At 38.0% G+C, this 21,553-nt stretch overlaps 1 protein-coding gene across 1 annotated transcript in view; it reads right to left on the reverse strand.

Moving 5' to 3' along the window:
- Positions 1-3,576: 3,576 nt before the first annotated feature.
- Positions 3,577-21,553, reverse strand: part of TBK1 (TANK binding kinase 1) — a 54,068-nt gene continuing 36,091 nt past the window's right edge. Inside the window, 11 exon segments of the mRNA XM_028532431.2 lie at positions 3,577-4,364; positions 7,253-7,324; positions 7,546-7,652; positions 8,499-8,595; positions 8,708-8,809; positions 9,317-9,356; positions 9,956-10,032; positions 10,130-10,251; positions 18,096-18,171; positions 18,933-19,000; positions 19,002-19,035. Of these exon segments, the coding sequence (XP_028388232.1) occupies positions 4,313-4,364; positions 7,253-7,324; positions 7,546-7,652; positions 8,499-8,595; positions 8,708-8,809; positions 9,317-9,356; positions 9,956-10,032; positions 10,130-10,251; positions 18,096-18,171; positions 18,933-19,000; positions 19,002-19,035 (847 nt within the window). The 3' untranslated portion in view covers positions 3,577-4,312.

Consider the following 21,553-nt stretch of genomic DNA (forward strand, 5'->3'; position numbering starts at 1 on the left):
CACATATCACACTTGAGCAGTGAACTCTCTTTCAGCCAGTGTCTGGGGACCATCTGTTAGCCTGAACTCACCTTTCCCTGTTACTCCCTCAGTTTGTCCTTTGACTTGAGCCCTCATAACTAGAAATTGTATTAGTAGGTGTTCTTTGTTCCTAAAGAAAGTGTTCAGCTTCAGAAACTCTAATCTGATGCAACATGGTAATTTTTAAACACAGATACCACCTCCCCCATCCTCCTTCACAAAAGCATAATCACGCACTCAGCATCCAACAGAATTGTCGATGGCAATTCCAAGGATGTAGTGGGGACTAACACGTTACTAGCCTTGATCTCACTTGTTTTGTGCATTTTCACTGGAAAACTTTTAAACTGTGGCAGGAATTTATCCCAGGAAAAAAAAATTGAACTGATTAACTCAAGAAATGTAAAAGAACAAGCTTTCCCCTCAAAGTCCTGTTTTGGTCTTTAATCCCTTGTTAAGCATTTACCTAGACCTTTCTTTAGCATTGTATTATTTCAGCAGACACCCTTAATTACCCAATACGCAAACAGGCTGAGGTTCTCATCAGCACTCCCGAAACCATCTAACAAATGGTCCTTGAGCATTCTGTTTATGTTCAAAGAAGCTTATTCACAGCTTGCTTAGTCCCTAAAACTGCTTGATGTAAATATCCAGGCTGTGCTTTTACATGCTGCACTAAATTTTTGGAGCTGATTTACACTCTAAAAAAAAATGCAAAGGACATTATTATACTAGTTGTAACTTTCAGGACAGATGCTTTTGTTTTCTATTCTATTCCATTCCATGTTCCGTATTTCTTAGAAATTTGGACTTTGAGTCTTCTTTACAAGTGACAAGTGGAGAGGAAGGCCAGGGAAAACAAGTGTGCACTTTTCAGAAACTTTCATCTTCTTAAAAGTGAGACGTGGAGTAGTGGACCCAGCTAAAAGGATAGTTTTAAAACTTAGAAAAAAAAAGATTTTATTTAGAGGGGAAGGGAGGGAGACAGGGAGAGAGACATTGATGTGCGAGGAAAACGTCCATCAGTTGCCTCCTGCACACCCCCAAGGGACGACCTGGCCTACAACCCAGTCATGTGCCCTGACTGGGCATGGCACTGGCGACCTTTCGGTTTGTGGGATGATTCTCAACCCACTGAGCCACACCAGCTGGGACAAAACTTTTATTTTCCGCAATGTTTGCCCTAGAAATTCTGAGTTCTAAAATGCGAGTAACTGTATAGTTTCTATAGCACTTCCTCAAAGACAAGGCACAATGAATGCACTTCTGAGTGGGGTGAAACTAGAAGACTAGCCCCTGGTTGTGGCTATGATTCTGAAGAACAAATTTTTGACATTTCAGCTGAGATTGCTTATTCCTACTGATAGCTCCTTTTTTAATACCAAGCAACATAATCTTATTTTTAGTACAGAACACCACAAAAAGTGGTGTTCATTCCTTTAAATAACAGAAAAACAAGAAAAATAAGGATTATTCTAATTTTATGGATAATTTACTAATATATTTTTAAGGAAATATTTTGAGGAAAAGATCTATTATATCTAAGAGATATTCTGCTTGACACAGTGTAATGAGGTCTATAAGCCATGTATGTAGTACTTGGTGATTTTTCAAAAAAATTGAAGCCAAACTTTAAAAGATGTTACAGGATTTTCATGTCTTCCCCATCCTCTAGATCCCTTTTCATTTCCTTGAAAACATTCCCACTCTTTCCCCACATACTTTACCTTTACTTTTCATTTCCAATTATGTCTTCTGCTCTTAGCACTATAATCTTTTCTCTATTGAGTTAAATCATTACGTGTACACCATTAATCCTTTTCTTTTGGAAAAATATAATATTGGGGGAGAAAAACACTACAGAAACTAGAGAAGCAACTTATTTCGGACCTGGTCAGTGTGGCTCTGTTGGTTGGGCATTACCCCTCAAACTGAGAGGTTGCTGGTTCAATTCTGGGTCAGTGCATATGCCCGAGTTGCAGGTTGGGTCTCCTGCGGTGCGTACAAGAGGCAACGAATCTGTGTTTATCTCTCACATCAATATTTCTTGCCATCTCTTTCTCCTTCCCTTCCCCTCCAAAATAAAAAATAAAATTATTTAAAAAATAAATATATAAAGCTAATTTCACTTGAATAGTCATCTAGAACATTAGGTTAGTACACTGGTGTCACCAATGTATTCATTGACTTAAGACATTTTAAACAAGAATGCATTTTGGAGGGTAAAACATAGAAGTCGATTGTTTGATTTCCATGTTACTGTGTGGATGTGAAACTAATAAAAAAAAAACTTCAGCTGAAGCTGGAGTGGGAAAGGCCTGGAGAGGAAGCTCGCATGCCTGCTACTCGTCTATTACCTCACACAGTAAGATTCATCTCCACCTCCGGGAAAGGCCTGGAGAGGAAGCTCGCATGCCTGCTACTCGTCTATTACCTCACACAGTAAGATTCATCTCCACCTCCAACAGGAGGTGAATCTACTTGACTGCTCAAGCAGGAATAGGGGAGATTGTCTTCTTGCCCCGCCAACAGAAAATGCCATGCTCAATGAGAAGCCATTGCTCCCCTGAACTCTTTACTACCCTCACGCAAACTTTGTTTTTTTGCTGATGACTCCCTTGCCCCACTCTCCTTTCTTAAAGGCCTTCCATTTTGTGTAACTCCTCAGAGTATCTCTCCGCTTGCTACATGAGCTGCTGCACAATTCATGAATTAATAAAGCCAATTAAATATTAATTGAATTTTGATTTCTAACCTGGGGAATAAAACTATCTTAACCAATACTAATGTGGAATAGAATTGTTTTACCAATCATCTTATAAAAATATAATCCCCGCTGAGAGGGTTTGTTTATTGGTGTTCTTTTCTAGAGGCACTGAAATAAAAAATCTGTCATTATCTGAACTGATTACGTAACTTAAGTAGAATGTTGTCTAATATATTTAGTGATATAATCATTTAAACTATATAATTAAAGCCAAATTGAAAATCGAAATTGAGAGGGATTAAATACCCTTTCCTCCCATATAGAAACAGAAGGTATTCGACAGGGGACAACTGTGTTTATGTAAGTCATTCAACCTATGCATTTCCTTTTATAATGTGTGCATGTGACATTTAAAACTCCTTACTATAATAATGATCAATTTGAGATTTCAAATAGAACCCTAATTTAGTTTCAGTATTCCAGTGTTCTTGATAGTTGTCTTTACTTACTCTTTAGGACACTCAGGTTGTATATAATCACACTTCACGAATCTGACACATTAGAAACCAAAAGCCCAACAAATCCTCGTTGGATGAAATAATTTCTTGCTGAGCATGATTGTTCAGTCTAGAACTCTGAGCAATTTTTTCAGAGAATGGCCCCTTTGGATTTGTGCAGCGTAAGTTCATGAAAGAACTTTTGCTACACTTGAAATTGGTGGGTTTAGAAGAGACACAAGATTGTTCCTACATCCGATAGTGTGAGACCAATTTACCATCATCACCCATATTCTTTCTTTCAAAAGATAACTCTTTCTCAAACTACTGTACACAGAAAAATACACATTCTTTACATTAAAACTGAGAAATTTATTGATATTTGTTCAAGTAGTAAGCAGAACGAAAGAAGAAATATACAGATTAGAACAGGTGAAATGATCCTAATTTTTTTACCACAATTTAAAATTCATGGGCAAAACAAAAACAAATAGTTTTTAATAATGAAATCACTTAAAAATTCTGCTCAATAATTTATCTGAAAGTAAAAAGATATGATTAGATAACTGGGACCTGGGCACCCTGTAAAATAAAATAATGCCACTTTCTTTCTCAAAAATATTGTGACCCTTGTGAAAACAGCAGTTTGGTTCCACGTCCCAGCCACGGAAGCCGCCTCTCCGTCCCACCACTTAAGAAATGTCGGCCACCGGTCTTCTGGTTTGTAAGGGTGCCCATTTTGGTTCCATTTACAAATGCTTCCAGCAGGCAGCCAGACACATCTGACTTAGCCTTATGCAGAAGAGTGGACGATCAATGTCCCCACACAGCAGTCATGGCTTTCTTCTAGTGCTCACTGAGGTCAAATGTCCTCATATAATTATAAATGTTAAAAGGTAAAATTACATCTTAACAGCAGCCAAAAATTTATATATATTTTCATGTATTTACAATATTGTACATATTTACATGACCACAGCAATACTGAATTGTAGAAACAAGACACAACCTGTAGAAGCATTCACATTTAATGCTTCAGCATTATTTTCTTGTGCAAACTGAAACTTTTCTCAAACTTCTTAGAAAGCTAAAGACAGTCAACATTGCGAAGGCCACCATCCATGGTTAAAGAGCCAAACCTAAAAACAGAAGAAAAAAGGCAATCTCAAAAGATTCATTTATTTGGTCCCTAACATTTTAATGAAGACCAGAGAACACTTTTGAGAGGAATAAACTGTTATTTTTAAATAGTTTAAGCAACTATGACCTGCTCTATTTCTTACTGAAAAACAGTGGTATTATTATAAATATGTGGAAAAATACAATTCAGTGGCTTGGAAAGACTTCCTAAGAGAAAATGGAGAGTGATGTAATCCAGAAAGTGTTAGGAAGATTTGGATAATTTTTTTTGTGGGGTGGGATTTATAAGCAAAGATGTGGAGCTAAGAGTAAGAGGAACATACTGAAGGGACAGTAAGGAATGGACCCTTGCTAGAATGGACTGCTATTTTGGCATCCATGCTGCTGGAGCGAGCACAGACTGTTATTGTGGAGAGTAGTGGGAAATGAAGTTGGGGGAATAGGCTGGGAGCAGACTATTAATATTGTTTGAGAATTCAAGGGTGAATTTGGACTTGCCTTTTAGATAACAGGAATTCAGACATTTTTGAGCCAAGGGAGTGGCATGACCAGGCCAGGATTTGGGAAGATGACTTTGGCTGAAATACCCATGACAGAGGAAAGAGCCTGGGGGTAAGGAGATCGTGGTGTCAGAACCAGTCACTTGTGAGCGGGGAAGGAGAGTTGACTGAGCTGTTGAGGTGAATATGGAAACATTCTGAAGGAGGATTAGCATACTTGGAGAAAGAGAGTAAAGAATAAATGTCTAAAATAATTTATGTACAAAGGAGTAGCAGAAAGGTTATCTCAATGAAGAGGATAATAAAATCAGAGGGAAAGTTGAGTTGAGAAGGATGATATTAAGTGACTTCTGACAGAAAGTCTGAAGTGACATCAAAGTGAAGTCTCCATTCACATGGAGACAGCGTACAGGGCCTGGCCTCCGCTGCAAGTTCTGGCACAAATCCATCCTTAAGTAGTCACTTAAGTTATGATTATGTCATGTGATATCATCTGTATGATGTCAAATAAACCTACGGATAAAACATAGGAAGAACCTACTTAATGGGAATAGTTTGGGAACTGGGGACTTTATTCCATGAGGCCTAAGTGATTCAGTACAAAAGTTTTGTCCAAGCATATTTTAATTGTCTTCTCCATTTGCTGATCTTTAACCTTACAAGATAAATTTAGGATTTAGCTGAAGTTGTGAACAAATTATAAACTGAATGCTATAAAAAGATAAAATTACTACTATGTAGTTGCCAAAACCAATAGGAGAAAAGATTTTAAAACCTAATAGTCAAGACACAGAAAAAAAAAACCAAATGAACATATAAAAAGATGTTTGACATCATTATTAACCAAAAAATGCAAATTAAAACAAGAGTGATATCAGTTTTTACTAAACAAATTGGCAAACATTTAAAAAGTTGGTAACATTCAGTGTTAACAAAAGCAGTCTTCGGAACTACAATGTACACACTTTTCAAAGAACAAATTAACAATGCCTATAAAATTTAAACGTGTATACCTACTGACCTAACAATTGCACATCTAGAAATTGATTCCTCAAAAAATTCTTACACAAGTTCATGAAGATATGCATACAAGTATGTTCACTAAAGCATTGTTTATAATTATAAAAATTTAGAATTAAATGCCCAATAGGGATGCATTAAATAGCTATGGTAGACCCCCATACTGAAATAGGCAGCTGTTGAAAATGGGGGGGTGAGGGGGGAAGGAAAAAAAAAAAGCTGTATGTATGGACTTGAAAAGGTACCTTTGATAAGATAGCCTTAAGTGAAAAACTAAGACTAAACCAGTGTGAATGGAATGATTCCATTCTTACAAAACACACGTGTACAACAAATGATTAATAGTGATTACTTTGGTGGGATGGGGCAGCATGAGAAAGAGCAGGTGGAATCCTTAAAAATTTTTTTTTTTTACAATTCATTAAATTAAAAAATCAGTAACACTACAGAAGTGTCTCATAACTTTCTACATACAGCTCAGAAATCATGTGATTTCCTGATAGTCGGGAAAAGATTTCAGGAGGAGAGCGGAGGCTGGGTTCTAGGTCCGACAGGTCTTCTCAGGGTATGAACCTCAATATTTGTGGGGCATGAACAAAGACCCTCTGCTGTGCTGTTCTGTAAGGCTGGAATGCACGTTAAGTGACATAATGCAGCATGAAAGTGTACTGCAAGTGTGTAAAACATCGTATAAATGTGAAATATTTTTATTAGGATTTTAGAGGTTAGAGAACCCACAGAGGAACAGCTAAGGGCTTGAAAGAGAAGGGATCTATTATATTAGAAAACCAAGTATGATTTAATGTCTCTGAGGAACAGGGTCGAGGGAACAGTCATCTCAAAGTGGCTTTAGGCTCTGGACATTTTCCAACTCTCTTTTCCCTGATCTATTAGGACTCCGTAGATAAGCAGACACCCACCTCCTCAAACAACCGCCATTACAGACGGCGTGCACCTGCAAGGAGGTTTGCAGAAAGCTCTGTAAGTTATCCAGCCCAAACAGGGTGCTGGCATCTTATAAGCAACTCTGATTCCAAAATTGAAAATTATAATTCTAATGAGAAAATGTTATAAAAAATAATGTGCAAAAGATTTTCATTTTCACAAACTGATTCAAGTAAGTAAACAATTCTATTAACCAGTGCTTCTATAAAATGGAATCAATCATGGTAGACCTATCTTTATCCAAACAACACCAAACAAATTAAAAGGCATCTTGAAAGTAAAAAACCTGAGGGTCCTGCCTTTCTATCCCTTTCTCACTGCCTCATCTGTTGATAAGGGAAGACAGAGCGATACAGTGTAGACATACATTCACCTGACTGTGTATAAAATCACAGGGCAGAATGATATCTGCATTAACTCACCTTTCTAAAATATGGTTATTTTCAGCAAGTTCTTTAACCACCCCTTCCATTTCTTCTTTTAATTTCTTCATACTACACATACAAAATAAAGATAAATAAGCTTCTCTGCTCAAAAAGGTATGCAAATGTTTTAGAATTATGTTTTAGGTCTACAGCTTAAATTAAGTCACTAAATAACATTTGCAAACACATTTACGACAAGTATCAAAAATTTCAATATAAAAAAATCAAGATTACAAACTGAAACAAAACCAAATGGAAACATCACAGTCACCAAATAATAAATTTCTTACCCAAGAGTCATTTCTACTAATGTGTTAGAACATGGATAAATTGAAGCCATCGTATGTTTGATTCCACTGGAAGCTGCAAACATTTTCTGAGGCAAAGTTTCCTGTAACTAAATCATCAAAAGATTCCCAAATCAATCACAGAACAAAGTACTTATTACAGATTTTAGATCAATATTACAGGTTCTAATAATATCTTTATAGCTTTAAGTTTTAATTTTAAAACGATCAATGATATAATACTTAAATCACATTCTTTAAAATTTTCTCAGAGATGAAAAATGAATAGACTATCAGATGTTTTTTTTTAATCATAAAACATCTAAGTTCTTGCCCTGACCAGTGTGGCTCAGTAGGGTTGGGTGTTGTCCCACAAAGCAAAAAGTGACCAGTTCGATTCCTGGTCAGGGCACATCCCTGGGTTGTGGGCTCGGTTCCCAGACAGGGAGTGTGAGAGAGGAAACTGATGGATGTTTCTCTCTCTCATCAATGTTTCTCTTCTTCTCTTTCTCCCTCCTTTCTGTTTTCTCCAAAAAATAAATAAAATCTTAAACAAATTAAAATCTGCCCTGGCTGGTTTGGCTCAGTGGATTGAGAGCCAGCCTATGAACCAAAGGGTCACTGGTTCAATTCCCAGTCTAGGGCATAGGCCTGGGTTGCAGGCCAGGTCCCTGGTAGGGGGTGTGTGCCAGCCAAGTACACACTGATGTTTCTCTCCCACCCTTCCCTCTGTCTAAAAATGAATGAATAAAATCTCATAAAAAAATTAAAATCTAAGTTCTTAAAACTTGGCTCAAAATATATACTACAAATGGGCAAGGAGAGCTGATCCATGCATATGATGTCCTATTTCTGTCTTCATAATCATAATCAAACATAAACTGAAAAGAATTTTTTTTCAATTTTCCATAATAGGAAAAAATAGCTTTATTTTCTAGATACTTTGATAGCTGTACCTCATTAGTATAGTCTTGATACTTTGATATTTCTTCTCCAATATCAGAACACTGTTTAGTTAGGGATGATAACTGTTTCCTAAGATGAAGCATCTTTCTGAAAACCAAAAAGAATCAATAAACAATCTAATGGAATATTACTCTTACTTAACATGTACAACATACATGAAAATGTGCATCAACTACTATGTTCCAAACAGTATACCTACCTCATCCATTCTTCTGATTTATCCAAAAATGTCTCGTACTTTTTAACACATTCATCTGTAAAGTGGGTCATAGCTTTTGTTGCATGGTAATACAGTTTTTGCCTATAATTTAGAAATAATCAGAGGCTTAAACCAATATCATGCTTCTATTTATAATATTTAAAAATTTTCAAGTATACAAAATTTGTTTACTGTAATGACTATCATGACTTTAGAGTATTTATGAAATGTCAAAAGTTTCTAAGGCAGACACTATAGCAGCAAAAGGAGAATGAGAACGGAGAACAGTCGAGAACAGAGAATAGTTGAAAAACACTGATCGATGACGTTACGGTTAAGGAGGTGGTTAAGTCTGTCCTCGCCTATATGCTCCATTATCTGTCCTTCTGCAATAGAAGCACACGAGGCAGAAGCAGCCTGCCCCCATCCTCCCATCTCAGTAGCCTCTCAACCAGGCGCTGGAAAAAGTGGGCCTCAAATATGAGCACACAGAATAATAAGTGTGTATAGCCAAGATTAAAATGTATTTTTAAATGTAATTAATTTAAACTTTAAGAAGAATCACATTAACAATAAAAAATCATTATTAAACATAATCTGGACACTTACTTATCAAATTTGTGGATTTGTTCTTCATTATAAGCTAGTCCTAAAAGTAAAAAAAGTATTACTTTTGTAAATGTACAATCATAAAATCACAGACAGTACTCAAGAGATTACTTCAAAAGGTCTAAGAGTTTAAAGCAGATGTCACCAACTTGTAGTCCAGGGATGAGATATAGCCCATGAATGCTTTTATTTGGTCTGTACAGTATTAACATTAAACAGAAACATTAACTGCCAACATTTAAAATCAGGCTATTTCCGATAAACCTTGTTTTTTTTTCTCCTTATTTGTTGTCCTTGAGATACAGAAGGACTGGGCAACAAATCAAGTGAATCTGAATGCTGGCTCTCCCCTTCAGATGGGGCCCCTCCTCCATGGCTCTCCTCAGTCTCTGCTGGCCCATGTCACTCCTGTTACATGCCTAGCCTCTATAGGTTATGGAGTTCATGACCCCTGATTTAAAATATTCAAAGGTTGGTTTTAAAAATAATTTTAAGTACATTTCATCTCTTTCCTGACAGAATCAAATCTCAGAAAAATAATTTAAGAAGCCACTCTTACAAATATACTACACTGATGCCATTGAATTACAACTAGTAAGGGTTGATTCATTAGATTAACAAATGGCAAATTTTACTTACTGCGTTCTGCTTTGTCTTTTTTGAACTGATAGTAAATCTCTGTGATGCAATTTAACAGGACTTGTAGCTTTTCTACACTATTTAAGGAAGAAAAACCCAAATAAATTAACTCAGTCGATGTGAAAAAGGACATTTAACAACAGAGCAGAAACTACCAATGAAGTTATAACCTACTGTCTGTCTCTTGGATGAGTGCCTTCTTGATGGGCCCATGTATCCGACAACAGCCCGCCTGGAGACAATTTGCTTTCGATATCCTGAAGGCTGGTTTCTACTGTTCCCTGAGAACTGGAGAGCTAAATAAAACCAATGAGTTCAGATCCAGATTACCAAAATCACAGTGCCAATGGAGTCTGAAGTCTGAATCCCATTTCTTTTACAGATTACTTCAATTCAAAGTCAGAATAATTATTTTATCTTTAAATGCAACAACAGTTTCTTAGGTTGTTTTTCACCATGAGCATGGTATGATAATATAAGACTAACTAGTATTAATACATTTTAAAAACATTTCCCACATTAAATATCCTGTTTAAAAAACATACAATATACTTTTAATCATTCAATTAAGGGTCTGTTTCTTTATCTGTAAAATAGGGTTAACACTGTATCTCATAGAGTTGTAAAAAATCAAGTAGGAGAACAACCAGCATAGTCCCAAGGATAAAATATAGGTAGCCAAGACTGCTGTTTATGTTGGGAGGCCAGAAAAAAGGTAATTCCTATTAAAAACAGAAAGGGAAAATATCCTGTTCATTTTAAACTTAGTAAATGTATCATTTATTTGCCACAGAACCAAGCATTTGTAAACCTTTTTTAAAAAGGATAAAAGCTAGACTTAAAGAATAAAGATACTGAAATATTTTAGGAGTTCTGATACATATTATTGCTTTTCAAATACAGTTTTAAGTGGGGGTTTACATTGCCACGAGCAAGAAACGTGCCTTTTTTACTACACTCGTGTCAGCACTGTACTGGCAGCTTTAGCCTCACACGGGAACTTGTTACAAATGCACACTTTGGGGCCCCATCTGTTGAATCAGAAACTCTGACTAAGCCTTGCTAACTGGAAAGATAAAAATAGTACTTTACTGCTATTATAATAGAATTTTCTTTTTAAATCCTCACCCAGGACATTTTTTCATTGCTTTCAGGGCAAAAAGAAGGTAGAAAGGAAAGGAGAGAAACAATGATGTGAGAGAGAAACATCAATTGGTTGTCTTTTCTATGCACCCAGACTGGGGACTGTATGTACCCGGACTGGACCTGGCACGGAACCTGCAACCTAGGTATGTGCCCTGACCGGGGGGGAATCGATTCCATAACCTTTTGGTTATGGTACAATGCTACAATGAACTGAGCCACAATGGCCAGGGCACCTTTAATAATATGCATAAAAAGAGACGACTGAAAACAGTGGCTGTCAAACATTAGCAGCATCGCAGCCTTCTGGAGGGTGTGTTAAAACATGGATTTCTGGGGCTTCCAGTCAAGATGACAGCATAGGCAAACACAGTTCTTGCATCCTCCCACAACCATATCTAACTTACAACAAAACTACAGAACAATCATCTTTCAGAACCACCTGAAATCTAACTGAACAGAAGTACTACAACTAAAAATTAAAGAAGCCACATCAAGACTGGTTGAGAGGCAGAGGTGCAGAACAGGCTGGCCCCACAGCCACGTGTGGCAGGTAAAAATCAGGAAGGAGGTGGTACAGATTAAGTTCTGGTCAAGATGGAAGAGTAGACAGAAACCCTTCACTTCTTCGCACAACCAAAGAGGGTAACAACCAATTTAAAATCAATAAACAACCAGGAGTGCCAGAAAATCAAACTGCATGGAACTCTGACAACCAAGAAATTAAAGAAAAAGTCAACTGGAACAACCAGACTGGTAAGAACCCACAGCAAGGCAGCAGACTGCATAGGCGGGGCTGGCTGAAGGCAAAACTGACACTCAAAGCTGACTGGACTTCGGGCGGTCGCAAAGGTGAAAGAAACTCCCGGTCTCATGCGTGAATTGAAAAATGCGCTAGAGACGAACAGGAGAGCTGCATTGTTCCCTCTCTGGCCCCTCCCACACAGGAAGCAAAGAGGGTCCTCCCCCAATACCTAAGGCCCTGCCCCCTTACAGCTTAACAGGTGCACCAAGACAAAGAAATATGGCCCAAATGAAAGAATAGAACCAAACTTCAGAAAGAGAGCTAAGCAACGAGGAGATAGCCAACCTATCTGATGGAGAATTTAAAGCCCCGGTAATCAAAATGCTCACAGAACTGACCAGGCTTGGTCAAAAAATGAAACAAACAAACAAACAAAACAAATGAAAGATACCCAAAAATGAAATAAAGCAAAATATTCAGGGAACCAACAGTAACAGGAAGAAAACCAGGACTCAAAGCAGTGATTTGTAACAAAAGGAAGAAATTAACACCCAATTGGAACAGAATGAGGAAACAAGAATTCAAAAAAGTGAAGAGAAACTTAGGAACCTCTGGGACAGCCTGAAACATTCCAATATCCTAATTATAGGGGTGCCAGAAGGAGAAGAACGACAGCAAGAAATTGAAAACTTACTTGAACAAATAATGAAGGAAAACTTCCCCAATCTGGCGAAAAAAATAGCCTTCCAGGAAGTCCATAAAGCCCAGAGAGTCCCAAAGAAGTTGGACCCAAAGAGGAACACACCAAGTCACATTATCATTAAGTTACCCAAGATTAAAGATAAAGAGAGAATCCTAAAAGCAGCCAGAGGAAAGGAGAGAGTTACCTACAAAGGAGTTCCCGTAAGGCTATCAGCTGATTTCTCAAAAGAAACCTTGCAGGCAAGAAGGGGCTGGAAAGACGTATTCCAAGTCATGAAAGGCAAGGACCTACATCCAAGATTACTCTATCCAGCAAAGCTATCATTTAGAATGGAAGGGCAGATAAAGTGCTTCCCAGATAAAATCAAGTTAAAGGAGTTCATCATCACCAAGCCATTATTATATGAAATGTGAAAGGGACTTAGTAACTAAGAAAAAGAAGATAAAAAATATGAACAGTAAAATGACAACAAACTCACAACTATCAACAATGAACCTAAAAAAAATAAAAACAATGAAAACAAAAACTAAACAACAACTGGAACAGTAACAGAATCAGAGAAGTGGACATCATATGGAGGGATTTCAGTGGGGAGGGGGATGGGAGGAATAGGTACAGGGAAGACAAAGCATAATTGGTAGGCATAAAATAGATGAGGAGAGATAAAAAATGGTATAGGAAACAGAGAACTCAAACTTATATATATAACCCATGGACATGAACTAAGGGGCGGGGAATGCTGGAGGGCTGGGGGGTGGAGGGCAGAGGGGAGATAAAAGGGGGAAAACTGGGAAAACTATAAGCATAAACAATAAAAAATACTTTAAAAAATCTGGAAGGATACGTTGGCTGCAGTGGTGCCCCCTGAAGAGTGATGGGTCCCAGCCCCACATCAGGCCACCCAGCCCAGTGCCAAGAAGAGAAGTTCCCACAACTTCTGGCTGTAAATTCCAATGTGGATTGTGACCAAGTGACATAGAGGGCTCTTGGAATCCCAGGTAGTTCCTCTTAAAGGGCCCATGGATGTATTCAGACTCAGTTTCTGTGAGCTCCAGAGCTGGGGAAGCAGCTGGAAAGGCACCAGGGACAGATGGGGAGGAACTGAATTGTCCTCCATCAAGATGAGAGCTGGAGGGGCAGCTTTTTCCCCCAGACATAAGTGCTGGCAGAAGCCATTATTTCTTTTCTGAGCCCTTCCACCACAGAGCTAGCAGGAAGGTGCCATATCTGAGTTCCCACCAACCTGGCTCACATGGTTCACCCTACACTGGAGATTCCCTGAGTTGTCCTACCCAACTTACAGGCTCACCCAACCTGTTTCCACTGGTTTTGTCATTCAAACAGCCTGTCTGGGCTTATGCTTCAGAGTTTCCTAAAACCTCTCAAAGAAGCAGCAGTCACCCTTGGTCTCTCCTAGGCAACTCCAAGCCCAGCACAAGTAGCAGCCATCTGCAGATGGGTCTGTAGCTCAAGAGGGCTTGCCCTGGGCAGAACACAGGTGGCAGTTGATCTTGGCCTGCACCTCTTGGGAGGCCCCAGAGCAAGTGTACCTGTTGGATAGCTTCAGACCACATCAAAGCACCACCCAACCACTTCTACAAGTGACACACTCAAGGGGCGGACTCAGTAGGCACCAAGGCCCTGCTGAGGCCCTGCTCTGTGGAGTACTCTCCTGTACAGCTCATCCTTCACAGTGGTCACACCCAGTGCTGGCAGCCAACTGGTCTAAGGATAAATACCTCCCACTAATGTACCAGCAGCAATCAAGGTTCAACTACAACATGAGGGTGTACACAGCCTATGTGGTGGGAAGGCTTAGGTGGACTGCCCAGCTGGAGTGAACCGAAAGGCTGTGCCACTGGACCCTACAGGACACCTACTACAGAGGCTGGTCTATCAAGCCTGGGAGACGCAGTAGCTCTACCAAACATATAGAAATAAACACAGGGAAGCTGTCAAAATAGGAGACAAAGAAACATGGCCCAAATGAAAGAACAGATCAAAACTCCAGAAAAAGAACTAAACAAAATGGAGATAAGCAATCTATCAGATACACAGTTCAAAACATTGGTTATAAGGATGCTTAATAAACTTAGGGGAAGAACAGAGGAACTTAGGGAGAACTTTAACAAAGAGATATAAACATAAAAATGGAACTACCAAACACAAAGAAACAAAGAATACATTACTGGGAATCAACAGTGGAATGGGTGAAGCAGAGGATAAAATTAGAGATTTGGAAAACAAGGAAGCAGAAAACACCCCAAATCAGGACAGGATAAAGAAAAAGGAATAAAAACAGAAATGAGGATAATATAAGTAGCCTTTGGGATAACTTCATCATGTGTCATCAAGTGTCTTCATGGGGATGCCAGGAGAAGAGAGAGCAGGAATTGAAAACCTAGGTAAAAAAAATGACAGAAAACTTCCCTAACCCAGTGAAGGAAATAGAATGTAAGTCCAGAAAGCACAGTGACTCCCCAACAAGATGGACATAAAGAGGACAACATCAAGACACATCATAATTAAAATGCCATAGGTTAAAGATAAAGAGAAAATCTTAAAAGCAGCAAGAGAAAAGCAGACAGTTACCTAACCAAGGAGCTCCCATGAGACTGTTAGCTGATTTCTCAACAGAAACATTGCAGGCCAGAAGGGATGGGCAAGAAATATTCAAAGTGATGAAAACCAAGGACCTACAACCAAGATTACTTTACCCAGCAAAGTTATCATTTAGAATTGAAGGACATACAAAGAGCTTCCCAGATGAGAAAAAACTAAAGGAGTCCAGTGTAGATGGAATGTTAAAGGATCTTCTTTAAGAAAAAAAGACAAAACATATAATAATAAAATGCTAATAAATGCGTATCAACAATTGAATTTAAAAAACAAAATAAACGGCCCTGGCTGGCGTGGCTCAGTGGATTGAGCTCCAGTCTGTGAAGCAAAGGGTCTGTGGTTCAATTCCCAGTCGGGGCACATGCTTGGGTTGCAGGCCAAGACCCCACTGTGGGGTGTGCAGGAGAAAATCACACATTGATGTTTCTCTCCCTCTTTTTCTCCCTTCCCTCCCACCTAAAAATAAATAAGTAAAATCTTCAAAAAAAAAAAAAAAAAAAAAGAACAAAATAAATGAACAAACAAAACAGAAACAGATTCATAGATACAATGAACATTTTGATGGTTGCCAGATGGGAAGGGGTTTGGATAGATGGATGAAAAAGGTGAAGGGACTAAGGGAGTGCAAATTGGGCTCTGATCGGTGTGACTCAGTGGATTGTACATTGTCCTGCAAACCAAAAGGTCGCTGATTTGATTACCCGTCAGGGCATATGCCTGGGTTGCAGGCCAAGTTCCCAATTTTGGGCATATGGGAGGCAACTGATCCATGTTTCTCTTGTATGTTGCTGTTTCTCTCCCTTTTTCCCACCCTTCCAGTCTCTCTAAAAATAAGTAAGTACAATAATAATAATAAAAAAAGAGCATAAATTGGTACTTACAGAATAGTCATGGGGATGTAAAGTATAAGACAGAGATACAGTCCAATGTATGGTGTTAGATTGGTATGAGATGTATTAGAATGATCACTTAGCAAGTTATATAATGTCTAATCACTAGGGTACACACTGAAACTAATAGGATATTGTATATCAACTGTAACTGAAAAATAAAAAATTACTGAAAGTAAAAAAAAAACAACAAACAAACACAGATTTCTGAGCCCTACCATCAGAGTTTCCGATTCAACAGGTGGGACCCCAAAATGTGTTTCTAACAAGTTTCTATGTGAGGCTGAGGCTTCTGGTCCAGGAACTACTCTGAGAACTGCTGCTGCAGGACACTAACAAGCCTTTTAATAATCATTTTTGGGTGGGGAGCATGTTTGTTATCATTTCTACATATAAACTTTATTTAAAAAAATTTTTTTACAGTAGAAAAATATTTTAAGGTCTCCATTAGGAGAGGAACCATAATACCTAAACAGGTTATGAGGAAAATAATGCAATCTAGTGAAAAGTAGTTGAAGTCAAAGCCCTTTCACAGGACTTGGTGACCTTAGGCTATTTAATCATCCACGCTTCAATTCTTATAGAAAATCTATATCTTCACAAAAATGTCATAAAAATGAGAAACACTTTGGACTCCATAAGAAGAAACATACAATTTCAATTCAGAGTGCTCAAATGACAGCAGTGCAGGGAATGTGTCCATTTGGACTGTGAGCTAGTACATAAAGTTCTAAGACAAAAGTGGAAAAATAATAGAAAACACGATATAACTGCTTATATTTAAATACAAACAAATATTGGGCAAGACTATTTGTTTCTGTTTTACTTGCTTTATTCTATATCAACATTTTAAAAACTTTTAAATCGTGACCTCTAGTAAAAAATTCACTTTATTTTAACCCAGTATCATTTAAATGTGTATATGTAACTGAATTTGGACAGTTTCATGGAACAGTAATTTCCTTATTTTATGTGACCGACTCTGACATTTTGTATTCCATTTCATTTAAAAACATTGCTGATTGCAGTGCACTAAACTTTATAACCTACTAGTTGTTCATGACTCATATTTTGAAAGCCACTGTTCTAGATCTAAAACTGAAGGAGAAAAACATCTATAAATCAGTCTAAGCCCTGGCTGGTGTGGCTCAGTGGACTGAGTGCCAGCCTGTGAACCAAAGGATCGCCAGTTCAATTCCCAGTCAGGGAACAGGCCTAGGTTGCAGGTCGGGTCCCCAGCTGGGGGCGAGAGGGAGGCAACCACACATTGATATTCTCTCTCCCTTCCCCTCTGCCTAAAAAATAAATAATCTTAAAAAAAGAAAAAAAGAATACTTCAAATGCTAAGAGCTTGTCAGAGTGAGATAAGCAGGGTAAGAAACTACCCATTTTAAAGAAAAAGAAAACAAGGATACAAAGAAATAAAGGCCCTGCTTAAGTCAATAAGTAGGAACAGCTAGGTAAATAGGGGCAGACCTGGGCTTAGTAATCACCTCTCACAACACATAATTCCCTGCTCTTTTACAATACATTTTAACAGGAGATCCAGAAACTACTTTAAATGCTACTGTAATTTTTAGTAGAGTAGAGACTTTTGTCCTAATTTCTTTTTTCAGTTATAGAATGATTCACTGCCCTGACAAACACATATCTTCCTTTCCTTACCTTTTATTTTAGAAAAGATCTGATATCTGCCTAATGTGCATCTAATTCTAAGTAAGTTTAAGCATTCTGTATATTAAATTACATATGAACTTCCTTTACTTGCCACAGCAGCAACAAGAGCATTATGGATTTTAAAGGGACACAGGGAGAAAGGGAGAGAGAAATGGGCTTACAATAAAGCAAAGCAGGCATTTGGAAACATAATAAAGAGTTGCATGGCAGTAAGGGTATTTAAATATTGTAAACAGCTCCTAAAAACAGGAAAAGGCTATTTTTCCTTTGGAGATCTTTAGGTACACCATCTTTCTAGGAAAGTTTAGATGTAATCTTGCCAGCAAGGAAATAGATTATGAGCCTAATTTTATAAACACTCACTCTCAACAATTTGGTGCGTATGTCTGAAATTTCAGCTACTTCTGCTTCTAGGTTGATTTTCATCAATTTTTCATATCTGCATGAAAAACAAGTATGGAAAAATTAAATGAGTATAGGGAATACATAGATTTAAAAAGATGTTTTATAAACTATATTTGAGTTTCTATTATCATAATCATTTAAGAATAAAATACTGAAAGCAAAGTCTACAAAGAAAGATTTCAAGAAAACTTGGTATCTTTGTAAAGATGGAATTTTATATATTTCTACTTATATTAGCAGGTTAGGAGATAAAATATAAAGACAACTTAATTTCAAATAGTCTTTTATGCCAGAGTAATAGTCAAAATGCTAGAATTCAGAATTAACAGTGGTCAATAATAAATTTGACTTTATTTTTCCTATGGAGTAGAAGTAGTACAGCCTAGAAAGAGGCAGTTAAAAATATTCAGTTTCAGAAGATATTCTCAGGGATAAGCATTTAATAAGCAAAGTAAACTTGAAGTAATCCTAAAATTCTAAAAATACTACCAAAATACAGTTCTAGAATACTTCTTCATACTTCCTTTGTTGATTACAGGTTTTGTATTTTCCTGTTCAGATTGTCTGTTTTGCAAGGTAAAATGAGAGATGTTTCTATCTCAGACTACCTTCTTTGCAAAGGAAAACAATGGCTATTTTTTGCCTTTGTGAAGAAGTAACTTAAACTAAGGTTGTGTCTTAATACAAGCACTTGCATAGCATGCTGTATTTGTCAAGGATAACTAAACAAATGAACAGAAATGTGACGACATTTAACATTTTAAATATTACTGGTTAAAGAAGGAATCTACTCACGGTTTCACAGTTCTTTCAATATTTCTGAGGCAGAAATTCAATGTGATCATAACTTCTGTCTTTTTGTGACACTGTTTGCTTATAATCATCTTTAACTAATTCTCTAAAAAAACCACAATAATATTCTCATTAGTTTATCTAAGGAATTATTTGTTTTGTCTACCACTAATGACACTATTACCGTTCAAATTTCTTATTTATTTATTTTTAGAGAGAGTAGGGAAGGGGGGAGAAAAAGAGAGGGAGAGAAACATCAATGTGTGGTAGCCTCTCATACGCCCCCAACTGGACTGGGAATTGAACCAGCAGCTCTTTGGTTTGCAGGTCAGCATTCAATCCACTGAGCCACAAAAGCAAGGGCTTATTGTTCAACTTTCTTAACAGTCTTAATATATTATGAAGCCAATTTGCTTCTTATTAATAACAGCATCTCTGTGAACCTTATACCTATTGAGAGCATAAACCATTACTACATATTAGGTTAACAATTTAGAAATCTGAAGCATTAATAGTATATTTTAAAAAAGTTGGGGGACTTCCGGCAAGATGGAGGCATAGGTGGACGCACCGTAACTCCACGCACAACCAAGAGTGGAACAACAACAATTTAGGAGCAGAGTAATACCCAGAACTGACAGAGAATTTATCTGAATGGAAGGCCGACAGCCAAGAATTTGAAATAGACCCATTCATCCAGACCGGTAGGAGGGGCGGAGATGAGCAGCCAGTGCGGGTCGCTGCGCAGAGAACAGGGAGAGTGGGTACATAAGGCAACCGGGACCTGTAAGGCGTCTGGGGCATTCAAGGTCGCAGCAGGTGGACCCTGAGTACACAAACGCCAGCTGGCAGACCCAGTGAGGCGGCAACTGTGGAGCAGGGCAGAGCGCACAACCCAGGATCCCAGTGAAGGGACTGAGGTCCCACGGAGAATGGAGCTACCACCGTGGTTCCCTCTGACCCAGCCCTCACATACAACGTCACAATCTAGCGACTTCGGTGCCCAGCCCTGGTGAACACTAAGAGCTCCACCCCTCACCCGTAACAGGAGTGACCAGACCACCCCTCCCCAAAAAAAGGAAAGAAAGAGAGATGGCTCAAATAGAAGAACAAATCAGTGCCCCAGAACTCATCCTTTGAGCGACCAAGAGATTAGCTAACCTATCAGATGCATAGTTCAAAACACTGGAGATCAGGAAGCTCACAGAATTGGTTGATTTTGGTTTGCAAATTAGATGAACAAATGCATGTTACCATAAAAGAAATGAAGGAAAATGCACAGGGAACCAACAGTGATGGGAAGGAAACAATGGGACTCAAAACAATAGAAGTGGGCCAGAAGGAACAAAGAAATAACCAAACAGGAAAGAATGGAGAAATAAGAATTAAAAAAAAAAAAAAAACGAGGAGAAGCTTAGGAACCTCCAGGACATCTTTAAACGTTCCAACATCCGATTAGAGGGGCACCAGAAGAGGAAGAGGTAGAGCAACAGATTGAAAAACGTATTTGAACAAATAATAAAGGAGGAACTTCCCCATTCTGACAAAGGAAATAGACTTCCAGGAAATTCAGGTAGGCTCAGCGAGTCCCAAGAAGTTGGACCCAAGAAGAAACACATCAAGGCACATCATAATTACATTAGCCAAAGTAAAAATGAAGGAGAGAATCCTAGAAGCAGCAAGAGATAAGGGACAGTTCACCTACAAAGGAGTTCCATCAGACTGTCAGCTGACTTCTCAAAAGAGACCTTACAGGCAAGAAGGGGCTGGAAAGAAGTATTCCAAGTCATGAAAGACAAGGAGCCTACATCCAAGATTACTCTATCCAGCAAAGCTTTCATTTAGAATGGAAGGGCAGATAAAGTGCTTCTCAGATAAGGTCAAGTTAAAGGAGTTCATCATCACCAAGCCCTTACTTTATGAAATGTTAAAGGACTTATCTAAGAAAAGAAGATTAAAAAAAAAACATGGTATAGTAAAAGGACAGCAAACTCACAATTATTAACAACCACACCTAAAGCAAAACCAAAAGAAACTAAGTAAACAACTAGAACAGGAACAGAACCACAGAAATGGCGATCACATGGAGGGTTAGCAACAGGCGAGTGGGAGGAGGAGAGAGGGAGAAAAGGTGCAGAAAATAAGTAGCATAGATTGTAGGTAGAAAATAGACAGGGGGAGGGTAAGAATAGTATGAGAAATGTAGAAGCTAAAGAACTTATAAGTATGGCACATGGACATGAACTAAAGGGGGGGAAGTGGGTGGGAGAGGGGGTACAGGGTGGAGGGGAGTGAAGAGGGAAATGGGACAACTGTAATAGCATAATCAGTAATATATATATTTTTTAAAAAGTTGATCTACATTTATACAAATAAGCTGAATAGATTTACATTTTCTACCATCAGAATTTTTAGTACTCATAGTAGACTTCTGTCTCATTTTTACTTTGAATCAATATGATCTCTGAAGAAGCAGGATGACATAGAAAATAATATAATTGAAGGGCTTTTGGTTTACATCAAGAGTTAAAAAACTAAGACCTGATGCTTGTTTTCACTAAGAATGACATTTACATTTTTAAAGGTTGTAAAAACAAAATAAAAACAAAAAGATGAATTCTGGC

This window comes from Phyllostomus discolor, chromosome 2 (assembly GCF_004126475.2).
Source record: "Phyllostomus discolor isolate MPI-MPIP mPhyDis1 chromosome 2, mPhyDis1.pri.v3, whole genome shotgun sequence".
NCBI lineage: Eukaryota > Metazoa > Chordata > Mammalia > Chiroptera > Phyllostomidae > Phyllostomus > Phyllostomus discolor.